The sequence below is a fragment of the Saimiri boliviensis genome, chromosome 11 (genome assembly GCF_048565385.1).
Source record: "Saimiri boliviensis isolate mSaiBol1 chromosome 11, mSaiBol1.pri, whole genome shotgun sequence".
NCBI lineage: Eukaryota > Metazoa > Chordata > Mammalia > Primates > Cebidae > Saimiri > Saimiri boliviensis.
The window spans coordinates 21,644,439-21,667,745 of NC_133459.1; the positions used below are offsets into that span (position 1 = coordinate 21,644,439).

General features: G+C 41.3%; 1 protein-coding gene across 3 annotated transcripts in view; it reads right to left on the bottom strand.

The window, feature by feature from the left end:
• HNRNPR (heterogeneous nuclear ribonucleoprotein R) overlaps positions 1 to 21,900 on the bottom strand; it is a 59,862-nt gene extending 37,962 nt beyond the window's left edge. The window contains exons 1-7 of one of the 3 annotated variants that reach the window (XM_039473592.2): positions 21,770 to 21,860; positions 18,328 to 18,496; positions 15,971 to 16,089; positions 15,234 to 15,341; positions 12,311 to 12,424; positions 3,185 to 3,361; positions 985 to 1,120 (exon numbers count right to left, since the gene is read on the bottom strand). In XM_039473592.2, the coding sequence (XP_039329526.1) occupies positions 985 to 1,120; positions 3,185 to 3,361; positions 12,311 to 12,424; positions 15,234 to 15,341; positions 15,971 to 16,089; positions 18,328 to 18,484 (811 nt within the window). In that variant the 5' untranslated portion in view covers positions 18,485 to 18,496; positions 21,770 to 21,860. Of the gene's footprint in view, positions 1 to 984; positions 1,121 to 3,184; positions 3,362 to 12,310; positions 12,425 to 15,233; positions 15,342 to 15,970; positions 16,090 to 18,327; positions 18,497 to 21,769 lie in introns of all 3 variants that reach the window. The other 2 variants (XM_039473593.2, XM_039473595.2) reach the window with 2 other exon arrangements.
• Positions 21,901 to 23,307: the final 1,407 nt, after the last annotated feature.

Consider the following 23,307-nt stretch of genomic DNA (forward strand, 5'->3'; position numbering starts at 1 on the left):
GAAGGAGCTATATATAATAAAGTGATAAGGTTAAAGAACTGTGCCAGTAGGGGTATTTGACCAACACAATACAGCGGGTGGTGGCAGTGGTTACAAAGTGGGACACTAGAAACCAAGAGATCTAAGTACATAGAGTTTCTGGTGACTAGATCCAGAATGTAATCTGGATATGGTAGAGCTGAAGTAAAGGACTAAAGATGAGGTGGTCATAGAAGTAAGTAGGAATCTAAGGCCCTGGATGGTTCACCAATGTAGATATATTAGGAATAAGTCCATTTAGGGCAGAAGAAGACAGTAAGCCAGAAGCAATCTTTAGATTAATGAAAGGCTGAAATCAGAAGAGCAATGAATGCCAGCTTCAAGGAAAGGGAAAAGATATGTCTGGATGATAAAACTACAAAGAAATAGTGGTTTTTATAAGGGGAGGCAGTGGTCTATAGCAGTGTTTTTAAATCATAAGTAGTATTAGATCACAACCAGCGTTTTTTAAAATGAAACAGAATAATACAAAATAAATCATGTGTAATAAAAGTACAGTTTTGTTCAATTGTTTCTGTTATATATGTGTACAGAACTATGATATAAAATCTACTTCTCAATCAATTCCATGGATTTAGAATTGAAAATTTTTAAAAATCTTATCTAGACAAGGCAATAGGGAGGGAGTAAGAACTTTCATCTTCTTGGTCCTAAAATACAATGATTGTCAAGGGGAAAAAAAGCATTTACTTGAGGGTTATAGAGCAAAAGCTCCAGGAAAAGCCAAGGTTCAACTAAGACAAAGAAGTGAAGGGGACAGTCCAAGAACTGAAGGATATAAAGGAACTTCCTTAAATCCAAACCACTATAAAGCAGAAAGGAAGTAATTTAGACACTGAAGACTGAATTCTTAATTTAATACATACAACTCCTCAGGTTTTTTGAGCACTTATAAGTAGTACAACACATTTCCCAAAAGAATTTCTAAATACGTTTTTGTTTTACCTGTGACTTTACTGAATTCTTCCAGAATGTTTTCTTTAGTCTTATTCTTCGGAATGGACCCAACAAAAAGTCTGTTGTTTGCCACAGAAATGCACACTCCAAGGTGTTTACCAGGGCGAATTTCATAGCTGTCACACTGCAATGAAGAAAAGAACCAGAGACCCCAAAACCACCCCAACCTCAGGACAACTGATCTTAATCTAAAAAATACAACAATTTAAGGCCAAACGCTCCCTGGCTCATCAACTCACCAAGTTCCCTCATGCTTTCCATAATATGAATGTATATGTTAAACTTCATTGTTATGGTCTCTTGTTTTAGTTTGGTTTTGTTAACCTTCACTGCTCTTCCGTATAAAAAGGACTCAGTTATTCACTTTATTTTTAAAAATATCTTATTTCATATTTTATCTATCTGAAAATGTTTTTCTAGAGATTTTTCATAAAAAAAATACCTGAGACTGATCACTCAGGGTCCTTGGAAATATTATTAGATATAGGTAAGCCACAGTCAAAATAACAATATGTAACTATATTTAATCAATGCAAAAAAATTAGAAAAATTTCAAATTCTACAGAAGCCACAGAATTCTAAATGTATAAGGTTTTAAATTGTCTACCAAACACAATACTTTCAAAATTTTATAAAATTTTGAAAAACATTTTATTTAAATCACTATAGTGGATTTCCTTCATAAATTTTAGAGGGATTTTTTTAAAAAAGATGGAATCAGGCCGGGCGTGGTGGCTCAAGCCTGTAATCCCAGCACTTTGGGAGGCCGAGGCGGGTGGATCACATGGTCAAGAGATCGAGACCATCCTGGTCAACATGGTGAAACCCCGGCTCTACTAAAAATACAAAAAATTAGCTGGGCATGGTGGTGTGTGCCTGTAATCCCAGCTACTCAGGAGGCTGAGGCAGGAGAACTGCCTGAACCCAGGAGGCGGAGGTTGTGGCGAGCCGAGATCGCGCCATTGCACTCCAGCCTGGGTAACAAGAGGGAAACTCCATCTCAAAAAAAAAAAAAAAAAAAAAAAAAAAAAAAAAAAAAAAAAAAAAAAAAGATGGAATCTCGCTCTGTTGTCCAGGCTGGAATGTAGAAGCATGATCTTGGCTCACTGCAACCTGCACCTCCTGGGTTAAAGTGATCCGCCTGCCTCAGCCTCCCAAAGTGCTAGGATTACAGGCGTGAGCCACTATGCCTGGCCAATATTAGCTTATTATACTTTAACATTATTTAACCATTAGTTTACCAAAATATACAATGATTAAAAATAAAATCATCCATATATTGCCAAAAATGAAAATTTAATATTAAATAAACAAGTCTAAAGGAAAAATTCATAATAACAACTAAAATCTGGGTCAAGCTAGGAGTAGAACTGATTTAGACACCAGTAATGAAACCAAAAGCCTTGATGAAACAGGTTACCCATTCTAGAAAGGCTAGAACTAGACTCAGTGAGGCCTTTGGCTGTCATGCAAGAGTATGCCAAAAAACAATCACATTGTCATTTTAAGATACTGATATAACTGTGTCTTAAACACAGTAGGAGTGAAGATACATTTTACTGCAGAACTACTACTACTGTTCTGAAATGAGTACCAAGTGGTTAAAGGCCCTAGAGTAAGGAAATTAGTATTAGACTGGCTATAAATAAAAGAGGAGAGAAAGATTAAAAACAGAGAAGAATCAAGGGCCAAGAAACATAAAGAAAGAACAAAAATACACTTAGAAAATATGAAATAAATTATATGATTAGGCTGTAATAAAAATAAAACAGATTTACAACTATTTTCTGAATTGAATCCTAAAAATCGCTGCCATCCTCTATTATGTTCCCCACAGCCCATTCCAGCCTTCATTATACTTTAAGAATCCTAAAATTTAACATCAAGAATTGACATCTTTTTGTCTTAAAACCAAAAGACACGCATAAGCCAAATACTCATATTAAACTTCTGATATTCATCAGTCTAATAGCTAACTTCTTAAATCAATGGGAGACTTTATATAAAACATTACTTCTGGGTTATTTTCAGTTCCTTTTTTACTTTTATAGTCAGAAAAAATAAAGCAAAGATCACATATCAACAATATAAAAGCATTCAAATCAACTACTGAAAATAAAATAATGTTAACTGCAAACATTTTTGAATTAAAGTTTATTCCCTCAAATAGTGGATATTTATCACATACCAGTTTCACAGCTTCCTGTGCAGCTTCCTTTCCACAGAAGGTGATAAATGCATACCCTCTATTCTGACCAGACAGTGGATCCATCATAAGACGTAGATCCCAAATGGGTCCAGCCTTCTCAAAAAGGGGCACCAACTCATCCTCATATAAATCTCTTGGTATTTTACCTACAAACACCTAAAATAAAACCCCCTTGTTAGAATCCAACAAAAGCATTTGATTTTAGAACCATAAAGTCTATTGCCTTTTTTTTTTTTTTTTAGAAGATGAGGGCGGAAGATGGTTAAGAAAGAATGGAACAATTTGAAACTTAGAGTTGACTTGCAGAGCTAATCCTAATTTTTATTATAATGACCTTAGGGTTATCAAAGAACAACAGTCTCAAAAAATGGAAACTAAGAGTGTAAAATTATATTAACTCTAAATTTAAAATTTTTATAGTTTAACCTTTTCTCATAAAAACAGAATAAAGGAGGCCACATGCAGCAGCTGTAATCCCAGCACTTTGAGAGGCCAAGGAGGGTGGATCACCTGAGTCCAGGAGTTCAAAACCAGCCTGGGCAACATGGCAAAACTCCATTTCTATAATTTAAATTTAAAAATGTAATTGATAAATTAAAAATGAATAAAAATAAAACAACTGAATAAAAGATTGACATAGCTCTCCGCAAGTTATCTCAACTATAAAATCTTTACTACTTAAAAAGCTAGCTCACCAGGCGCGATGGCCCATGCCTGTTATCCCAACACTTTAGGAGGCCAAGACAGGCAAATCATCTGAGGTCAAGACCAGCCTGACCAACACTGAGAAACCACGTCTTTATTAAAAACACAAAATTAGCCAGGCATTGTGGCGCATGCCTGTAATCCCAGCCACTCAGGAGGCTGAGGCAGAAGAATCACTAGAACCCAGGAGGCAGAAGCTGCGGTGAGCTGAGATCGCACCATTGCACTCCAGCCTGGGTACCAAGAGCAAAACTGTCTCAAAGAACAAAAGGCAACATCAATATTTTTCAGAAACTCCAGTACTTCAATCTATTCCTTTCTCTACCCAGATATTAAATATTAAATTTTAAGGTATTAAAAAAACCTCTTCACCATTTGAAGAATTTGTGATCTATCTTTAATTACAAAATTATACAGGATTAAATTATAATATACAACGATAAATTTAAAATTACAGTCAAAACCCCTCATTTGATACCAAATTACCATTTTCTTCAAGCTTTTGCAATGTAAGCAACATTAAGACTCACTTTCACTGCTATCTGGTAAAACTTAAGGTATTCTTTTTGAAGCCTTAACATGATTCTCACAATAGTTACTGCAATTCTATCTCCTTAAGGTCCCCAATCCTGATTCACTAAACCTCATTCTAAGGATACCACCTGAGAAAGTCACTGGTTTCTTCATATTCTTACCTCTGCACCTCAGAAAGAGAGATCTACCTCTTTTCTAAGGTTAACTCCTTAATCTCAATAAATAAGCCCATTTCTTCTAACCAGTTTCTGGAAATAACTGCAAACCATTATTCCTTCAACACTCATATTTTGCTCAGTGCCATCCTTCCCTTCCCACTGGTTCCTTCCTCTGTCTCCAAATAATCCAAAAACAAAATACAACAAAACACTCCTCACTTTAGCCTATATTATATTTATTTCCTCTCTCTGTTAAATATTTAGTATATTTTTGGGACAGGGTCTCACCCTGTCACCCAGGCTGCAGCACAGTGGCATGGTCACGGCTCACTACAGCCTCAAACTCCCACCTCACCCTCTTGAGTAGGTGGGACCACATGCTCTTGCCATTATGCCCAACTAATATTTGGAGGTGGGAGTGGGGGGTTAGAGATGAGAGTTGCACTACGATGCCCAGGCTGCTCTCAAACTCCTGGGCTCAAGCAACCCTCCTGTCTTGGCCCTCCAAAGTACTGGGATTACAGGAGGTGTGAGCCACTGCACCTGGCCTGTTACATGTTTTGAACACACCGTCCATATCGGTTTTTTCACTCACACAGTTATTTTCAACACGCCTATATGCTTAACACCGTGAAGCCAAAGAAAAGTATAATTATGGCATCGTCGCAATTAGGAATACAAAACAAAACACTGTTGTATGTGATTTAAGTGATGTCCCTGAAGAACCATCTTTCTAACAAAACTGTACTCGGAAAAGCATACAGCATCTATAATCCTCTAAAACTGGCTTCTTTCTCTAATTCAGACTGTGCCCAGATGTCACTAACAACTTTCTTTTTTTTTTTTTTTTTTGAGACGGAGTTTCGCTCGTTACCCAGGCTGGAGTGCAATGGTGTGATCTCGGCTCACCGCAACCTCTGCCTCCTGGGTTCAAGCAATTCTCCTGCCTCAGCCTCCCGAGCTGGGATTGCAGGCAGGCGCCACCATGTCCAGCTAATTTTTGTATTTTTAGTAGAGACGGGGTTTCACCATGTTGACCAGGACGGTCTCGATCTCTTGACCTCGTGATCCACCCGCCTTGGCCTCCCAAAGTGCTGGGATTACAGGCTTGAGCCACTGCGCCCGGCCTACTAACAACTTTCTAATAACCAAATTCAAATGTCTTTGTCCCCGCCAAGCACAGTGGCTCACAGCTGTAATCCTAGCACTTTGGGAGGCTAAGGTGGGCAGATTACCTAAGGTCAGGAGTTCAAGACCAGCCTGGCCAACATGATGAAACCCCATCTCTACTTAAAATACAAAAATTGGCTGGGCATGGTGGCAGGTGCCCGTAATTCCAGCTACTCAGGAGGCTGAGGCAGGAGCATCACTTGAATCTGGGAGGAGGAGGTTGCAGAGAGCTGAGATCATGCCATTGCACTCCAGCCTGGATGACAAAAGCAAAACTCTATCTAAAAAAAAATAGTCTTTTCCCCCTCAGTTCTCATCACCCTTCTTGTGCAAGTATTAACACCGGTGATGCAAGCACTACTGTAAAAGATTTTTCTTCCCTTAGGTTTTCAGAATTCTTTACCAACCTTGTCTTTGTATGTTTAAATCTATGATGAAGACATGCTGTAACAAATGATTTTTTCTAAAAGTCAAAATGATTAAAACCCACCCTTGTCAACTGGCTCCTGATTGCCCCCATCTACCTTTAGAAAAATATAGTTTCTGTTTCTCTCCTTTCCTGGCCCCCACTTCGAGGTGACTGAGGAACTACTTCCATGGACACCTCAGATGTTTTCAATCCCTCCCATTACCACCATACCCAATTAATCTTTAAAGCATCTGCTTGAAGTTGCTCCACGTAAATGCCTAACCTATACAAACATATGGCTCCCACCCTACTCACAGAACTTGTATTATACAAATCTTTCATTAGACAAGTAATCAGATATACCTTGGACTTATGCGCCATGTTTCTTTTTCTTTCTTTCTTTTTATTTTTATTTTTTTTTTGAGATGGAGTCTCGCCCTGCTGCCCAGACTAGAAAGCAATGGCACAATCTCAGCTCACTGCAACTTCCACCTCCCAGGTTCAAACGATTCTCCTGCTTCAGCCTCCCGAGTAGCTGGGACTACAGGTGCCCACTACCATGCCCAACTAATTTTTGTATTTTTAGTAGAGACAGGGTTTCCCTATGTTGGCCAGGATAGTCTCAATCGCCTGACCTTGTGATCCACCCGCCTCCCAAAGTGCTGGGATTACAGGTGCGTGAGCCACCATGCCCAGCTGCCATATATTTTTCTAGATTCTAGAAATACAGTGACTACCACAGACAAGGTCTAGGCATTCATGCACACAGGCAAATGGCTGGAATGGAAGTGACAGTAGTGTAAAAAGAGAGAATAGGGCCAGAGTAAGTTAAACCATGGTTAGGCATTTCTGCTCCCAGATGTGTTGGGAAGCCATCAGAGAGTTTAGAGCAGAAAAATGACTGGGTAGAATTATGTTCTAAAAGGTGCATTTCAGCCACTAGGTAGAAAATGGATGGTATGGAGAAACAGGCTAATTGGGTGAACAGGGCAATCTGGGAAAGAGATGAAAGTGGCTTGGCAGAGTAAGGTAATAGCTACGAAGGTGATAAGAACGTGAGTAACAAGTAAATTTTCAGCTATACTGGATTCAAATCTACATCTTAGTTACCTTGGGCAAGTTTCGTTTCTTTTTTTTTTTTGGAGACGGAGTCTAGCCCTGTTGCCCAGGCTGGAGTGCAGTGATGCGATCTTGGCTCACTGCAACCTCCGCCTCCCAGGTTCAAGCGATTCTCCTGTGTCAGCTTCCTGAGTAGCGGGGATCACAGGCGTATGCCACCACACCCAGCTGATTTTTGTATTTTTAGTAAAGATGGGGTTTCACCACGTTGGCCAGGCTGGTCTCGAACTCACAACCTCAAGTGATCTGCCCACCTCGGCCTCCCAGTGTTGGGATTACAGGTGTGAGCCACTGTATCCGGCTAAGTTTCTTTTTTTTCTTTTTTGAGACGGAGTTTCACTCTTGTTACCCAGGCTGGAGTGCAATGGTGCGATCTCGGCTCACTGCAACCTCCGCCTCCTGGGTTCAGGCAATTCTCCTGCCTCAGCCTCCTGAGTAGCTGGGATTACAGACACGTGCCACCATGCCCAGCTAATGTTTTGTATTTTTAGTAGAGACGGGGTTTCACCATGTTGACCAGGATGGTCTCGATCTCTTGACCTCGTGATCCACCCGCCTCGGCCTCCCAAAGTGCTTGGATTACAGGCTTGAGCCACCGCGCCCGGCTCTGGCTAAGTTTCTTAAGCAATGAGTCTCAACTTCCTCAGGTGGGCTGGGCATGGTGACTCACACTTGTAATCCCAACACTCTGGGAGGCTGAGGCAGGCGGATCACAAGGTCAGGAGCCTGTCACCCAGACTGAAGTACAGTGGCACAATTACAGTTCACTATGGTCTCGAGCTCCAGACTCAAGTGATCCTTCCACCTCAGCCTCCCAAGTACCTGGGACCCACAGATGTATTCATATTGCCATACCTGGCTAACTTTTTTATTTTTTATAGAGATGGGGTCTCCCTATGCCAGCCAGGCTGGTCTCAAACACCTGGGTTCAAATGATTCTCCTGCCTCAGTCTCCTTAAATGCTGAGATTACAAGCATGAGCCACCACACCAAGCCAATAGTGTCTTTAAGGTATCTATTAGGATTCTTATATTATCCAGCTCCCACTTACATTTGCTATCTTGCAAATATACCAGTTTCTCATACATAATACAATTCAAGCACTATAAAGTCATATACTTTAGATCTCTGTTAAATACACTGGGGTTCTATAAGACCACCATGAATAAACCAAAGAATGAGATCTCAATCTACCATTTCTTTCCATTACACTGCAAAACATCAGTGCTATGCTCTGCAAACAGGTAAGAATTTATTATACAGTCATGACCTCCATGAATACTGCTTACATTAATGGAAACAATTCAAAACACAACTTGGCCAGGCATAGTAGCTCACGCCTGTAATCCCAGCATGCGGGCAGATCACGAAGTCAAGAGTTCAAAACTAGCCTGCCCAACATGGTGAAACCCTGTTTCTACTAAAAATACAAAAATTAGCCAGGCACGGTGGCACGTGCTTGTAGTTCCAGCTACTAAGGAGACTGAGCTAGGAGGATTGCTTAAACCTGAGAGGCACAGTTTGCAGTGAGCCGAGATTGTGCCACTGCACTCCAGCCTGGGTGACAGAGTGAAACTCAAAAAACAAACAACAACAACAAAAAAACAGAACTTGCTTCCCAAAGCAGCTTAACAATACTAGCTGAAGAATACAAAACTACTACAACTAGAGTACATCTGAGAGCTCAGACACACTAAAAAATATATTTCAAAATTAATATTTATTATCCTTGTATATTTCTCATCTCAGGACAATACTTAGCAGAACGTCTGTTAATGAGCGCTCTTAAAACGGGTTAATTTATTTACAGTAGATTTTATCCAAAAATGAGATATCATAGTCCTCTCATAATTTTAACACTGCACAGTCTCAGGCACTGACCCTAACTTCAATCTCCTCAATCAAGACCTAAAAATAGGGCCGGGCGCGGTGGCTCAAGCTTGTAATCCCAGCACTTTGGGAGGCCGTGGCGGGTGGATCACGAGGTCGAGAGATCGAGACCATCCTGGTCAACATGGTGAAACCCCGTCTCTACTAAAAATACAAAAAATTAGCTGGGCATGGTGGCGCATGCCTGTAATCCCAGCTACAGGAGGCTGAGGCAGGAGAATTGCCTGAACCCAGGAGGCGGAGGTTGCAGTGAGCCGAGATCGTGCCATTGCACTCCAGCCTGGGTAACAAGGGTGAAACTCTGTCTCAAAAAAAAAAAAAAAAAAAAAAAAAGACCTAAAAATATATAATGACTGAGAGAAAACATAAAAGAATAAAAGCCAAAACTTCACAACATCAAAAATGACAACAATTAAGACCAATTTATTAAATCTACTAGGAATACGACACATTAAAAACCTATTGTTGCCCGGGCGTGGTGGCTGACGCCTGTAATCTAAGTACTTTGGAGGCCAAGGCGGGCGGATCACCTGAGGTTGGGGGTCACCAATATGGTGAAACCCCGTCTTAAAAAAAATACAAAAATACAAAAACAAACAAACAAACAAACAAAACCCTATTTTTCCTGATTTTTCAAAACTTTAGTTGACAACAAATACAGGCACAATCTCATGAAATCTAACTTTATGAGAGAAATCGGAAACTTCGCACTAGGATTTTGCTGAAAGTAACTGCTTAACAGGAGTGGTTTTAGGCTAGTGATCTCATATAGGGATTTTGCTAGAATCATATTTGCTGTATATAATAACATTTAACATACAGAAGAATGCATCTTTCTCCTAAAGAGAGAATGCAATCTAACAGAATGTATATGTGTTTTACAATTAACAGATCAACTATTTGTTTCAAACTGGTTATCTCCAAGTTTATATTAGGCTAGGCATGGTGACTCACACCTGCAATCCCAGCACTTTGGGAGGCCAAGGTGGGAAGATCACCCGAGCCCGTAAGTGGAGACCAGCCTGGGCAACACAGGGAGACTCCATCTCTACAAAAAATTAAAAAATTAAAAAAAAAAAAAAAAATAGCTGGGTTTCACTTTGGGAGGCCAAGGAAAGCAGGATCACCTGAGGTCAGGAGTTCAAGACCAGCCTGACCAATGTGGTGAAACCCCATCTCTGCTAAATATACAAAATTAGCTGGGTGTGGTGGCACATGCCTGTAATCCCAGTTACTTGGGAGGCTAAAGCAGGAGAATCACCTGAACCTGGGAGGTGGAGGTTTCAGTGAGCCAAGATCATGCCACTGCACTCCAGCCTGAGCAACAAGCACAAAACTCTTGTCTCAATCAAAAAAAAAAAAAAAAGGTGGGAGGACTGTTTGAGCCAGAAGTTTGAGGCTGCAGTATGCTATGATCATACCACTGCACTCCAGCTGGGTAACAGAGACCTTTTCTATAAAAAAAAGTTCCCTGGTATAGCAAGTTACTTTTCAGCACATAGAAAAAAAAATAGCCTAAGTCAATCCTCCATTTGAAATATTAGCAGGAGTTCATGACCAGCCTGGACAACTTGGTGCAATGCAACCCTGTCTCTACTAAAAGTACAAAAATTAGCTGAGCTTAGTTGTGGACACCTCTAGTCCCAGCTACTCAGGAGGCTGAGGCAGGAGAATCACTTGAACCCATAAGGCGGAGGGTGCAGTATGCCGATCGCACCACTGCATTCCAGCCTGGGCAACAAGAACAAAACTCTGACTCAATCAATCAATCAAGGATTAGAACAGGCTAGCAATAATGCAAATGGAAAACCCTTTATGAAGACACAGACGGAGGAAGAATTGTTTTTTTGTTCAAGTATGGACCAATGTACTCAACCTTTTATCTGACTCCACATCCTTCCCTTGTGCAATTCAAGCCTATCAATAATATCTCTTTGTAAATACTAAGTCCCTTCTGAGTGACAGGTGAATCAATGGAGAAGACAAGCACAATTCTAAATTACTGACATTAAAAAAATAAATAAATAAAAAAACTTGGCTGGACACAGTGGCTCACGCCTTATCCTAACACTCTGGGAGGCCAAGGCAGGTGATCGACTGAGGTTATGAGTTCAAGACCAGTCTGACCAACATGGTGCAACCCCATCTCTAGTAAATACAAATAATTAGCCAGGAATGGTAGTGCATACCCATAATCCCAGCTACTTGGGAGGCTGAGGCAGGAGAACTGCTTGAACCCAGGAGGTGAAGTATGCAGTGAGCCGAGACTGCACCACTGCACTCCGGCCTGGGCAACAAGAGCAAAAACTCTGTCTCAAAAGACAAAAAAAAAAAAAAAAAAAACTTGGCTGGGCACCGTGGTTCATGCCTATAATTCCGGCACTTTGAGAAGCCAAGACAGGAGGACTACTTGTGTCCAACAGTTCAAGACCAGCCTGGGCAACACAGTGAGACCTGGTCTCTACAAAAGCAAAAACAATCCCCAAAAAGCAAAAACCAAGATAAAGCAGCAGGGCGTGGTAGTTCATGCCTGTAATCCCAGCACTTTGGGAGGCTGAGGCGGGTGGATCACTTGAGGTCAGGAGTTCAAGACCAGCCTGACCAACATGGTGAAACCCCATCCCTACTAAAAATACAAAATTAGCTAGGTGTGGTGGCACGCACCTGTAATCTCAGCTACTTGGGAGGCTGAGGCAAAAGAATCACTTGAACCCAGGAAGCAGAGGTTGCAGTGAGCCGAGATCACGCCACTGCACTCCAGCCTGGGCAACAAGAGTGAAACTCCATCTCAGGGGCAGGAAAAAAAACAGAACAAAGCAACTGAATCTTCCAAATAACTTTACTCCAAGTATCTAAAATGGTGTGTTGCTAGTAGCATGGTTTTAGCAACCTGTTCCAAGAACTCTATATTATATTCTGATATAAAGTGTTTGGATATCTACTAGTCACAAGATTATCCATGCTCATAATCGCAGCAAAATACACACGAATATCTAAAAAATAACAGCAGCTACAATTTGAAAGGGATCAAGTATTTTCTCCCTCTGTACAGTATCTACATAGTAGACAAAACATTTTTCAACCTGGAAAGATCTTGGCAAACAGCTAAAGAACACTTACCTCTGTTCCAATTCCCGGTTGCATGCCAGAGTACACACTGTCTGGTGGAGGACCACCATACTTCCTCTGTCCTGTGGTTACATCCAGAGTATAACCAGTTCTCTCAAGCAAGGCCTAGAGATAATTATACATCTCTTTATACTTGAATACTAAATCTCACACACAAGCATCAGTGTATTAATCTTTTCTAAAAAGTACTCCAACTTCCTAGGTGATATATTTTTATGGTTAGGTTAAAAAAAAAAAAAGTCAAAATTCACACTGGATCCCCATAGATGTTTCTACCAGTGAGTCTTTTCAAATAAAATGTTCTGTATCCTCAAAAACTTAGCATTAAGTTTACCTCCTTCATGTAGCTTCTCTTATTTACTATTACTCACATCCCTCTCTTCCTATTTTCTCCACCCCCCCCACCCCCGAGATGGGAGTCCCGCTCTGTTACCCAGGCTAGAGTATACAATGGCATTATCTCAGCTCACTGCAGCCTTTGCCTCCAGGGTTCAAGCGATTCTCCTGCCTCAGCCTCCTGAGTAGCTGGGATTATAGGCATGTGCCACCAAGCCCGGCTAATTTTTGTATTTTTAGCAGAGACAGGGTTTCACCATGTTGGCCAGGCTGGTCAAGAACTCCTGACCTCAAGTGATCCGCCTGTCTCAGCCTCCCAAAGTGCTGGGATTACAGGCGTGAGCCACTGCGCCCAGCCCCCACTGTCTTTCTAGTGTACTCAAGGTCCCAAAATTGAAGCTTTATTTTGTTTGATCCTTTTGTTATGGCACTCCTGCCATATCATAAGCACCACAAGAATCAGACAATCAGACAAGAATCACACAGTAGACTAAAAACATTTGGCAATTACCAAATTAGTCAGGTTTCAAAAACTATGTAAAATCTTGTGTTTCCTGATTACCAACCTTCCTTACACTCTATTAGGCATTAAGAGGAATCAAAGAAAACAAGATAATGTCCTTGCTCTCAAGGAGCTTATGTTATAGTTGAGGCAACATTTACATAAAGAGCCTACAGAACAAAACACACAATGGTAAACAAAGAAATGCAATCTATGTAGAAAAGAGAGAATTTTACAATACAGGTTTTTAAAATTACACAATATCAGAACTACAAGAGACTTTAGATATCAAGTTCAGTAAACTAGGATTCCACAGGGATGCATGTCTTCAGCCTTCCATTCCTCCACCTTTGACTGAAACAGAGATCTCTACTTTTAAACACAGAAATAAATGCAATATAAAACAGGGGTCCCCCAACCCTTCAGCCATGGACCAGTAGTGGCCTGGGCTGCACAGCAGCTGACTCTATATTTACAGCTGCTCCTCATCCTCTCTATCCTTGGCATTACTGCCTGAGCTGTGAGCTCCACCTCCTGTCAGATCAGCGGCCGCATTAGATTCTCGTAAGACCGTGAACCCTTTCATGAACTGCACATACAAAGGATTTGGGCTGCGGGCTCCTTATGAGAATATAATGCCTGAAGGTCTGTCACTATTTCCCAGGATGCCCAAATGGGACCATCTAGTTGCAGGAAACCAAGCTCAGGGCTCCCACTGATTCTACATTATGGTGAGTTGTATAATTATTTCATTACATATTACAATGTAATACTAATAGAAATAACTTCAACATAAAATAACTATTTCAAATTAAAAAGTCTATCACAGGCCAGGCATGGTGGCTCACACCTGTAATCCCAGCACTTTGGGAGGCTGAGGTCGGCAGATTCCCTGAGGTCAGGAGTTCGAGACCAGCCTGGCCAACACGGTGAAACCCCATCTCTACCAAAAGATAAAAAGAAAATTAGCTGGGTATGGTGGTGCATGCCTGTAGTCCCAGCTATTCAGGAGAGTGAGACAGGAGAATCGCTTGAACCCAGGAGATGGAGGTTGCAGTGAGCTGAGATCGCACTACTGCACTCCAGTCTGGGCCACAGAGCAAGACTCTGTCTCAAAAACAAAACAAAACAAAAGTATATCACTACAGCAAGACAGAGTATCCATTATAAGGAATCAGGTTTACTGGTCTTTCACTAAAAGCAGTATATTTATCTTTCAAAGCTGTTTATCTAAGTAGTAACAAAACGGTAATAATAATGGCTCATGGTTACACAGTTCTTACTACTATATACTACTACTTAATAATTCCAGGCATTATTCTAAGTACTTTATATATGTTAAGTCATTTAATCCTTAAATAACTCTGTGAGGTAGTTACTATTATTATTCCCATTTTACAAATAAACTGAAGTGCTGAATGAAAATTCAAAAGGAGGAAAGCAGTTGTAACAACATCTTTTTATCAAGAGAAAAGAAACAAAGTGCCCGGAAAATAAATGAACCAAGAGACATTATTGGATCAATCCAAGAAACCAGCAGCAGAATCATCAATAACATACGTCATTCAGGCCAGGCACGGTGGGTCACACCTGTAATCCCAGCAATTTGGGAGGCTGAGGCGGATGGATTCCCTGAGGTCAGGAGTTCAAGACCAGCCTGGTCAACATGGTGAAACCCCGTCTCTACTAAAAATACAAACGTTAGCTGGGTACACTCGCATGCACCTATAATCCCAGCTACTTAGGAGGCTAAGGCAAGAGAATTGCTTGAACCCTGGAGGCAGAGGCTGCAGTGAGCCGAGATCACGTTACTGCACTCCAGCCTGGACAACAGAGCAAGACTCTGTCTCTACATCATTCATGGCCATGAATGAGGGAGAATATAAATTAGGGCTTTTCGTTAAACATACAATTGAGTGTTGACCCCCAAAATTATCCTTCTTGTGTAATTCCTCTAAATTATTTCATTTCTAAACACTAGTTTTTAAAAGTGAAACTCTCTAGGAAACACGGAAAGAGGCATTTGACCTCATCATTAAATGTAATTTCATTACAACTACCCAAGTCAAGTTTTACCTTGATCTTCGCTTCATCAGGTCCCTTTGTGGACTCTTGCACCTTGCTCCCCTGTTTCTCTCTCTGCCTGTAGGTCTTCATAACTCCACATAAAAATGCACTTTTGTTCTAGAACAGACAAGTAATTCAATAAAAAGAATCATCAAAAATCTCTGAAGGGTCAGTTACATAATTAAATGTAAATGTCAGAAGACCAGGATTTTAACAAAGTATTTACTGATTCACTCAACAAACATCTGCCGACTGGTTACTGCATGCCAGAGACTGGTGCAGACAGCAGTAAGGCAGTATAGACCTCAGGGAGCTTATCTTCTCCCTGGGAAAACACAGTCTTCCATCTGTTGATAAGTGACTGCATCTAGGCTATCTTTGCCAGATGTCTGAAACTATTCCTCCTACCTACATTTTCCTCCAAGATAATAAAACAGGATCGGATAACCCCCAAAAGTTAAAAAGCTGAGTAACATGTAAAAACCTATAGTAACAACCATCAAAACTTGACTTTAATTTTAAGCTTTTAAAATAATTTACTACACAAAGGGGTGGGAGGAAACTTTCACTTTATATGTGTGCTTTTGAAATTCTGCCACAAGCAGATCTTTTTCTCCTTTAAACTAATTTTTAAAAGAAGAAGAGGTAGTCACAAACAAAAAATACCACTTCTCCACAGGAAAAAAACTAGTAAAATAATTTCAGATCATCAATTGTTCAAAGACATTTCTGAGTAATGACCTTACCTGAACATGTGATAAGTCACTTTCCTTGAACTGCTGTAGTACAGACAGAGCTCCTTCTTCATTAAACTCCCTGAGAGCATCAATTGCTCGTTCATCAAGATCGACATAAGCTACGAGTCCTAAAAATTAAATTGAAAAGGGGTAACGTTATTGCAACAAAGGGGTAATCTAAATTACTGATTGTTTAATCAAGAAGTGATATGTTCAATATGATCACCAAAAAACTATAATTTAACTATATGCATATATGAAGCTATCCAAATACTATACAGAACGGTCCAGTACAAATATGCAAATAAAGATAAAATGTCAACAACCAAAAACATGAATTTCAATCTCCATATCCACAAAAGCTCCCCCGCCAAATCCTAACATCCATTTCCCACTCCCCCAAAGGTATAAGTCTTGGAAGTTAAATCTGAGGTACATACTGTATTACAGATTATGCATTAACAAATTTTGCTTTATATTAGAGTAATAAGAATACACTACATTTTTCAACGATAAAACTTCAAATTACAAATGGTTACAGTTGATGCTAACCACATAAGAGGTGGGGGAAAATCTGAAAACAAATTTTACTAATTCTTTCCACTCTCCAGAAAGTGTCAAAAGACTTTCCCTCCTTAACACCAAAGATAAACCGAAATGCATTTGTTTATCTGAGCATCCACTTTGCTGCAGTCAGAATGTGGAAAGGCATTAATTTTAAACTTCTACAAATGCAAGTGCAGCTTGATTTGTCAATTCTGAAAGTCACATTTGAAGGCATTCTTTGCTCTTCTGAAGTGACAAGCTGAGATTTAAAAGATGTTGTGGCATTCACAACACTGACTGTCAAGAATGACAATCTTTTTCAAATGGCAATAAAGACTTCATGGACTTACAAGTAAACTCAACAGAAAACATATACACTGCATTTCACATATGTAGTATATTCAACTGCACACAGAACATCTACTAATTTTAAAATACAATTTCTTAAGTCTCTTAAGTTTGTGTCATATTTATATATATGGGATATATTTCAGAATTGATCCAATGTAAAATGGAAATATTTTGTAGATTAAAACCCCCAAGTTCATATGAACATGAAAAGTGACTCCATTTTGGTAAAGCCAAAAAGAACTTTATTCCATATAGTAAATTTTAAATAAATGTAATGCCACTTCCAAAGTCACTTTGAAAAAAAGTTGCCATGATTTGTTTCAAAAGCTCAAAATGAGCATGTGTAAATAACTGGAGTTGCCTTCCTTGAATATTCCATACCACCACCCAAAGCCACAACTCAGGACACTCATCAATCCATTTTGTCAAAACAAGCCTAAGCCAAACCGTCAGCCTCTTATCGATAACAAAACACTCTACAAGAGAGCATCTCTAAGCAGATCACTGCCAATTCTCTATGGCAGAATATCACAGAAAGGTCCTGAGGACTGATTTTCAAATGAGACCATCACCCAGGAGTCATTTTTATAAGTCATTTTAATGTCTAAAATTATGCTAAGCTTCCCAGATTTAAAATTTTTTTAAGGACAAAAAAATAAACAACTATTTATTACTACTGTACTTAAGACACATTTGTGAGTGAGACAATTCAATTCTCTCTCAGAATCTGAATAGGCACACAAAACACAGAGGAAGGAAGTTTCCATCTATGGCCCCAAAGGAGGAGGACACATTTATTTATGAACAACACTCCCTAAGGGTAAATATTTCTCTCCCTCTTTAAAACTTCAAACCACTTACAACCAACCATATTAAGATGTTCAAATTTGCTTAAGCACTTAACCATGGCACTTCTAGATTAAAAAAAAAAAAAAAAAAAAAAGCAGCTGTTACAAACCAAACACTTCCAAATTACGGAGAGATGTGGATTTCTATTAGAAACTAGACAAGCCACAAACTCTCAAGGAGTCTAACATTTATTATGGTTTCAGACGATACAGTCTATCCTCTTATTATGCCACCTAATCAGACCTAAGCTGATTTAACAATCACTTTAAGAAGCTAAAAGTAGAAAAGTAAAAGCAAAATGATGACTGATTTTGATTAAGAAAAAAATGTAAAATTCGGTATGCAGAAACATACATTTTAATGAGTGGTAAATCTAAGACAAATTGATGTGCTGTTCTGAAACAACTAAGACTGTATATTCAACACTAAGAAGGCTTCAAAATAATGAAATAAGAGTATCAAAGTCAAACCCAATATGCCTTCAATGAAGGGAAAGTAACAAACATTCAGCTCTACAGATCAGAAACAGTAAGTATTATTTAACCTTAAAAATCTATAAAATTCAAAGTGGTTTGCCCTCACTTTCATAATCAGTCAGAAACAAGAAATGCATATTATACCTGTCTGAAATATTTCATCAAGTCTTTCTGCCACCTTCTGTGGGAGGCCTGCCTCTATCAGTGTCTTGTAGTGTTCTGTGTGAGTTACACTGGAAGTATCCATTGGTTCTTCCTCTTCTTTTAACTGTACCGCATTACCATTCACCTGATTAGCCATTTTATTATGCTGCTGGAAAAAATTCAGGAGCTATATTACATTAAGCCAGAAATAACTAGTTTGTAGGACAATGCATGATTTATCTAAACTAATTTGTATACATGCTGCTAATAACCTCTACCAAAATAATAATTTATTCCTCCTGTGATGTATCTGACCTAAATTGGCAATAATAATCCTGTAAAACCAAAGAAAATGTACATGGAAGCATTAGATCTTTAAGGAACTTCATGTACACCAGGTAAAATAAAGGCTTTAATTTACTGAAGGTAGAATTGCTGATTAACAAAAAGCAGCTGTTCTCTCCTGGTGAAAAGATCAACAAATCACTACAAAATCCTAAAAGCCCCTCAGCTCTCAGTTCTTACACAGTTTTAAAAAGTTTTGGTTTAAAAACAGAATGAACACCCACAGACCACTTAATCAAGATTTAAGGACTTTCAAATTTTCCTGGCTCTGCTTCAAATACAGTATCGGTGTGAAATAAGTGCCCTGTTGTCTCTAGTTCAACATGCTGGTGGTTTGGGGTTTCTCCACCTCACTTAATACGAAACAAAACAACAACAAAAAAAACAACTTGACATTAATTTTTGTTCTAAGATTAATTTGCTATTCCCATTCACAGATTTAAAAGAAAAAATGACCAAGTTTAAAAGCTAAGCAATTGTTTTAAATCCACGTAAAATACTAAGTGAGCTATAGTTTAGGTACTTCTCAAAAAAAAATGAGTACATGTTGACATTTTCGTATCAGCAAAATAAAGATGTAAAAACATACTGAAGAATGGACAACTAACTTCTTCCAAGTATTTCAACAAATGTTACCTAATTAGGCTAAACTTCAGATTTCTCAGATTAACCTACCAAAAATAATTTTGTACATTCAGCCTGTAGGTAATGCTGAAATGGACTGATTCCCTGAAGAGAGAGAGAGTAAATAAGCCATACAAGGCCAGTCTGTATTCTGCCTCAAAAGATAGGGAATTAAAGCGCATTTGTCTGTAGTGAAATTATAATGTGATGAAGATAATAGGCAGCAGAACAAGACATTGCAACACATACTAAATAAAAGACATAAAGGTGGATCTCAAGAAAAAGCCTACTTTTCTTGATGAAACTCAAGATACCTAGTCATCTATAAAGAAAATACAAGTCTCCTACAAAGCACTAAGACACATAAGATAACCAAACTTCCAGACTGCTTGTCAAACATTGTGCAAATGCACCAGGTGCAGTTTTCTGGCATGAAACAACTTCTTTTCACTTCCAAGTCCACTGATACTTAGTTGAAGTTAATGAAAGAGGGAGGAAGACCAAGAGGGGAAGGAGGTAACAGATAATAGGAAGAAGAAAGGAAAATGCAAAGGGTTACTCTGAAAATGAGATAAACATGACTCCTGATGATTACAAAACACTATTAAGACTCGATAGCCCTTAATAGACGCAGACTGTGGTTAAATTCTGGGTGGATGTTTCTCAAGGCAAGCGTCAAATTCTGATGAAGTAGCAAAAACGGAAACATTCGAAACTGTCACACGTTTGATCAAGAAACTGTATCATGTGAGATGAACACGTTTACTGATTAACACAACCTACTTCTGTAAAGATGCATCCTAAAACCCAAAACCTCTGTGTGAACATATAGTTCTTTTTTCCCAGGCTCCCCCGTCCCCAAATATTACCTTAAGATCATCAGAACTCAAAAGTTCTCAGTAGCACAAGACCCTTACAGCATTGCACCTAGGAATACTATTAGTTACTGAAAAGAGGCAAATTTTTAACAGAAAAGTTCAATGAACATCTGTTAAGGTGGGGTGTTTAAGTATGTGTAAAGCAAAAAGACAAGTCGTGTATTAAGCACAAGACAGAAATATTTATGCCTACCATTTCATTGCAAAGGCTCTACAAGTTGATACTGAAATTGCTTAAAATTTTCAAAAAGTTTGTAACTTTAACCAAAAAAAAAAAAAAAAAAAAAAAAACCCGTAAAATAATTAATTCCAGAAAATAAAACCTTCGGATCAAGGAAAGCCCTCTCTCTTCAAGCCAAATACAAAGTGCTCATTTTAAAGACTTTGTGTGTCATAGGAGACCATTTGAAACTCATGTCAATTCAACACAATGCCACACAGCCAAACCATATTTCTGGATGCAGCAAATATACTAACGTGACTGGAGTCATTTGATCTAATCATTTTTGCCAAAAAAAAAAAAAAAAAATAATAATAATAAAGGAGACTTTTAAAAGATTTTAAAGGGCTGCTGGGAGATTCGGGATGACAGCAGTAACTCCTCCCTGACTTCTTCTCCACCTCCCTGTGAAAATTCTTCGTACTAAGAGACGGGCCTTGAAAGAACCAACGAAATGAAAACTAACGGTCACCTCCTGCTTTCGGAGTGCCGAGCTCTCACCCTACGACTGACTCGAGAGATCAACTCAGCCCCTGGAGGACTGCAAACATCTCAAACAGGTAGCGCGAAAGGACCGAACCTTCCAAGAAGCCCTTGGCTTTAAAAAAAAAAAAAAAAAAAAAAAAAATCGGGCAAAACGGTGACTACCGTGTAAGAAAAAGGATCGCCTTTCCAATGCGGCGCGCCTCTGACAGCCTCGGAACGACTCGTCTCGGGCGCCGCTCGGCGCCTAAGTCCCACGGCCTCTAGTAGTCATTTTTTCCTTCAAATCTCAGCTCGCGGCATGCAGAGTGCGGGAGGGGAAGGGAGGGAGGCTGCCCACACAAACCGGCCTTTCGCTTTCCGCTCACACAAAACTTTTCTCCCGGCTCAGACAACCCTGGGATTCGCACCCCGCCTTCCGCCCCCCTCACCCCCTCACCCCCTCAGGCCCGGCCGGAGACTCCGCGCATCCCACTCGGCGCCAGGCCGGCAGCGGCGGGAGCGAAGCGCCTCCGGTGGGGCGAAGCCACAGGGCCGCGGGCGCCTCGGGCCCTTCGCGGGGTCCGGCCGCATGGAGCGGCGGGCGGAGGCGGGAAAAGCACGGCCGGCCCCGGCAGGCCGCACGGAGAGCGCCCGGCGGGCCGGGCCGCGGGCCGCGGGCTGCGGGCTGGAGGGGTGTGGAGAGGAAGAGCGAGGACAGAGGCGTCTTGGCCGGGCTAGGCCACAGCCGCGCTGCCGGACGAGACCGAAGCCGCCCCCAGCCGGTCCCCACCCCCACCCCGGGGCCTCGGAGCGCAAACGAAACGGGACCCGGCGCGGAGCCCAGGCCGGGCTGAGTCTGGTCGGATCGGGGCTCCCGGCCCCTCCCCCCACGGGCCGGCGCGAGACTCACCAGGGCAGAGCGGGGGCCGGCGGCCGGGCCCGTGAGAATCAGCGCGAGGCGCTTTGAAAACGACTAGAAATGGCGCGCGCGCCACCCCCTCCCCCCCCTCATGGACAGAGACGCGATCCCGGCAGCACGCGGGGTTTCCCGGAACTGCTTCCAGGGACTCCGAGCTGAGGGGCAATCGCTTGGCGAGGCGGCCTGATAGGCAGCTCAGAGAACCAATAGTAGCTAGGCAAAGCGGACCACGCCGGACGACTCGAGAGCCAATCGATGAAGCTGTCGGCTGAACCAATGAGGGTGCTCAGCGCCGCTGGCTACGGCGCCTCCGGGGCGGGGGCAGGCACACAAAGGGGTCTGTGGTGGAAGCCCTTGGTGGCGGCGAGGCTTGGGGGCACTGGGTCCTGGGTGGCCGAGGCTCCTCCCTCTTCGTCTGCCGCCGTTGCGAGGCCGAAAATCTAGGCCTTGCGCCGCGTGGCCGCCTCCGGAGCCCCGCCCCCTACGGTCAGCGCCGGCCCCGCTCGCCCGTGGCGCTCGCGTCCCGCCGCCGGCCGGGCTTAGTCCCCGAGTCCTCCCTCGCACCCACACGGCCGGCTTTCGCCCCAAACACGCTCATAGCCACGCGTTCGGGCCTCTTTCGGTCATCTTTTCGCCTCTAGTGAGCACACGATTTTTTTTTTTTTTACTCCAAATAGATACATATTTTTATTGCATTTTAGGTTTTGGGGTACATGTGAAGAACATGCAAGATTGTTGCACAGGTACACACATGGCAGTGTGATTTGCTGCCTTCCTCCCCATCACCTATATCTGGCATTTCTCCCCATGCTCTCTCTCCCCAACTCCCCACCCCTGCTGTCTCTTCCCTGTTTCCCCCCAATAGACCCCAATGTGTGATGCTCCCCTCCCTGCGTCCATGTGTTCTCATTGTTCAACACCCACCTATGAGTGAGAACATGCGGTGTTTGATTTTCTGTTCTTGTGTCAGTTTGCTGAGAATGATGGTTTCCAGATTCATCCATGTCCCTACAAAGGACACGAACTCATTGTTTTTTATGGCTGCATAGTATTCCATGGTGTATATGTGCCACATTTTCCCTGTCCAGTCTATCATCGATGGGCATTTGGGTTGGTTCCAGGTCGTGAGCACACGATTTAAGGATGATTTGGTTCGTCGTTTTGCTGAGAATTTTGTCTAGAAAATCATCCATTGATTTTCTAGATCAGAGAAATGCCTCTTTCCCTCCCTGGCTCCCGTCCACACATCGTTGGTGGCAGCGCAGACAGTGAGGGAAATCGTTAAAATGACTCAAGAGCAATGTGTAGCACAAGTGATAAAGCAGGAACCTTTTCCCCACAGGGTTTGGAGCTACTTAATATTCATAAAATACAGCAGATATATCCATCTCTGAAGCCAAAAGAGCCATTCAGGGGAAAGGGGTCATTCCCAAAGGACACTATAGTTTTTGCTGGTCCTAAATCTATTTCTCACCTGCCATTCTTACTGATTTGTTCCCTGTCCTCTCCTTAGTCGAAACGTGTCTCCT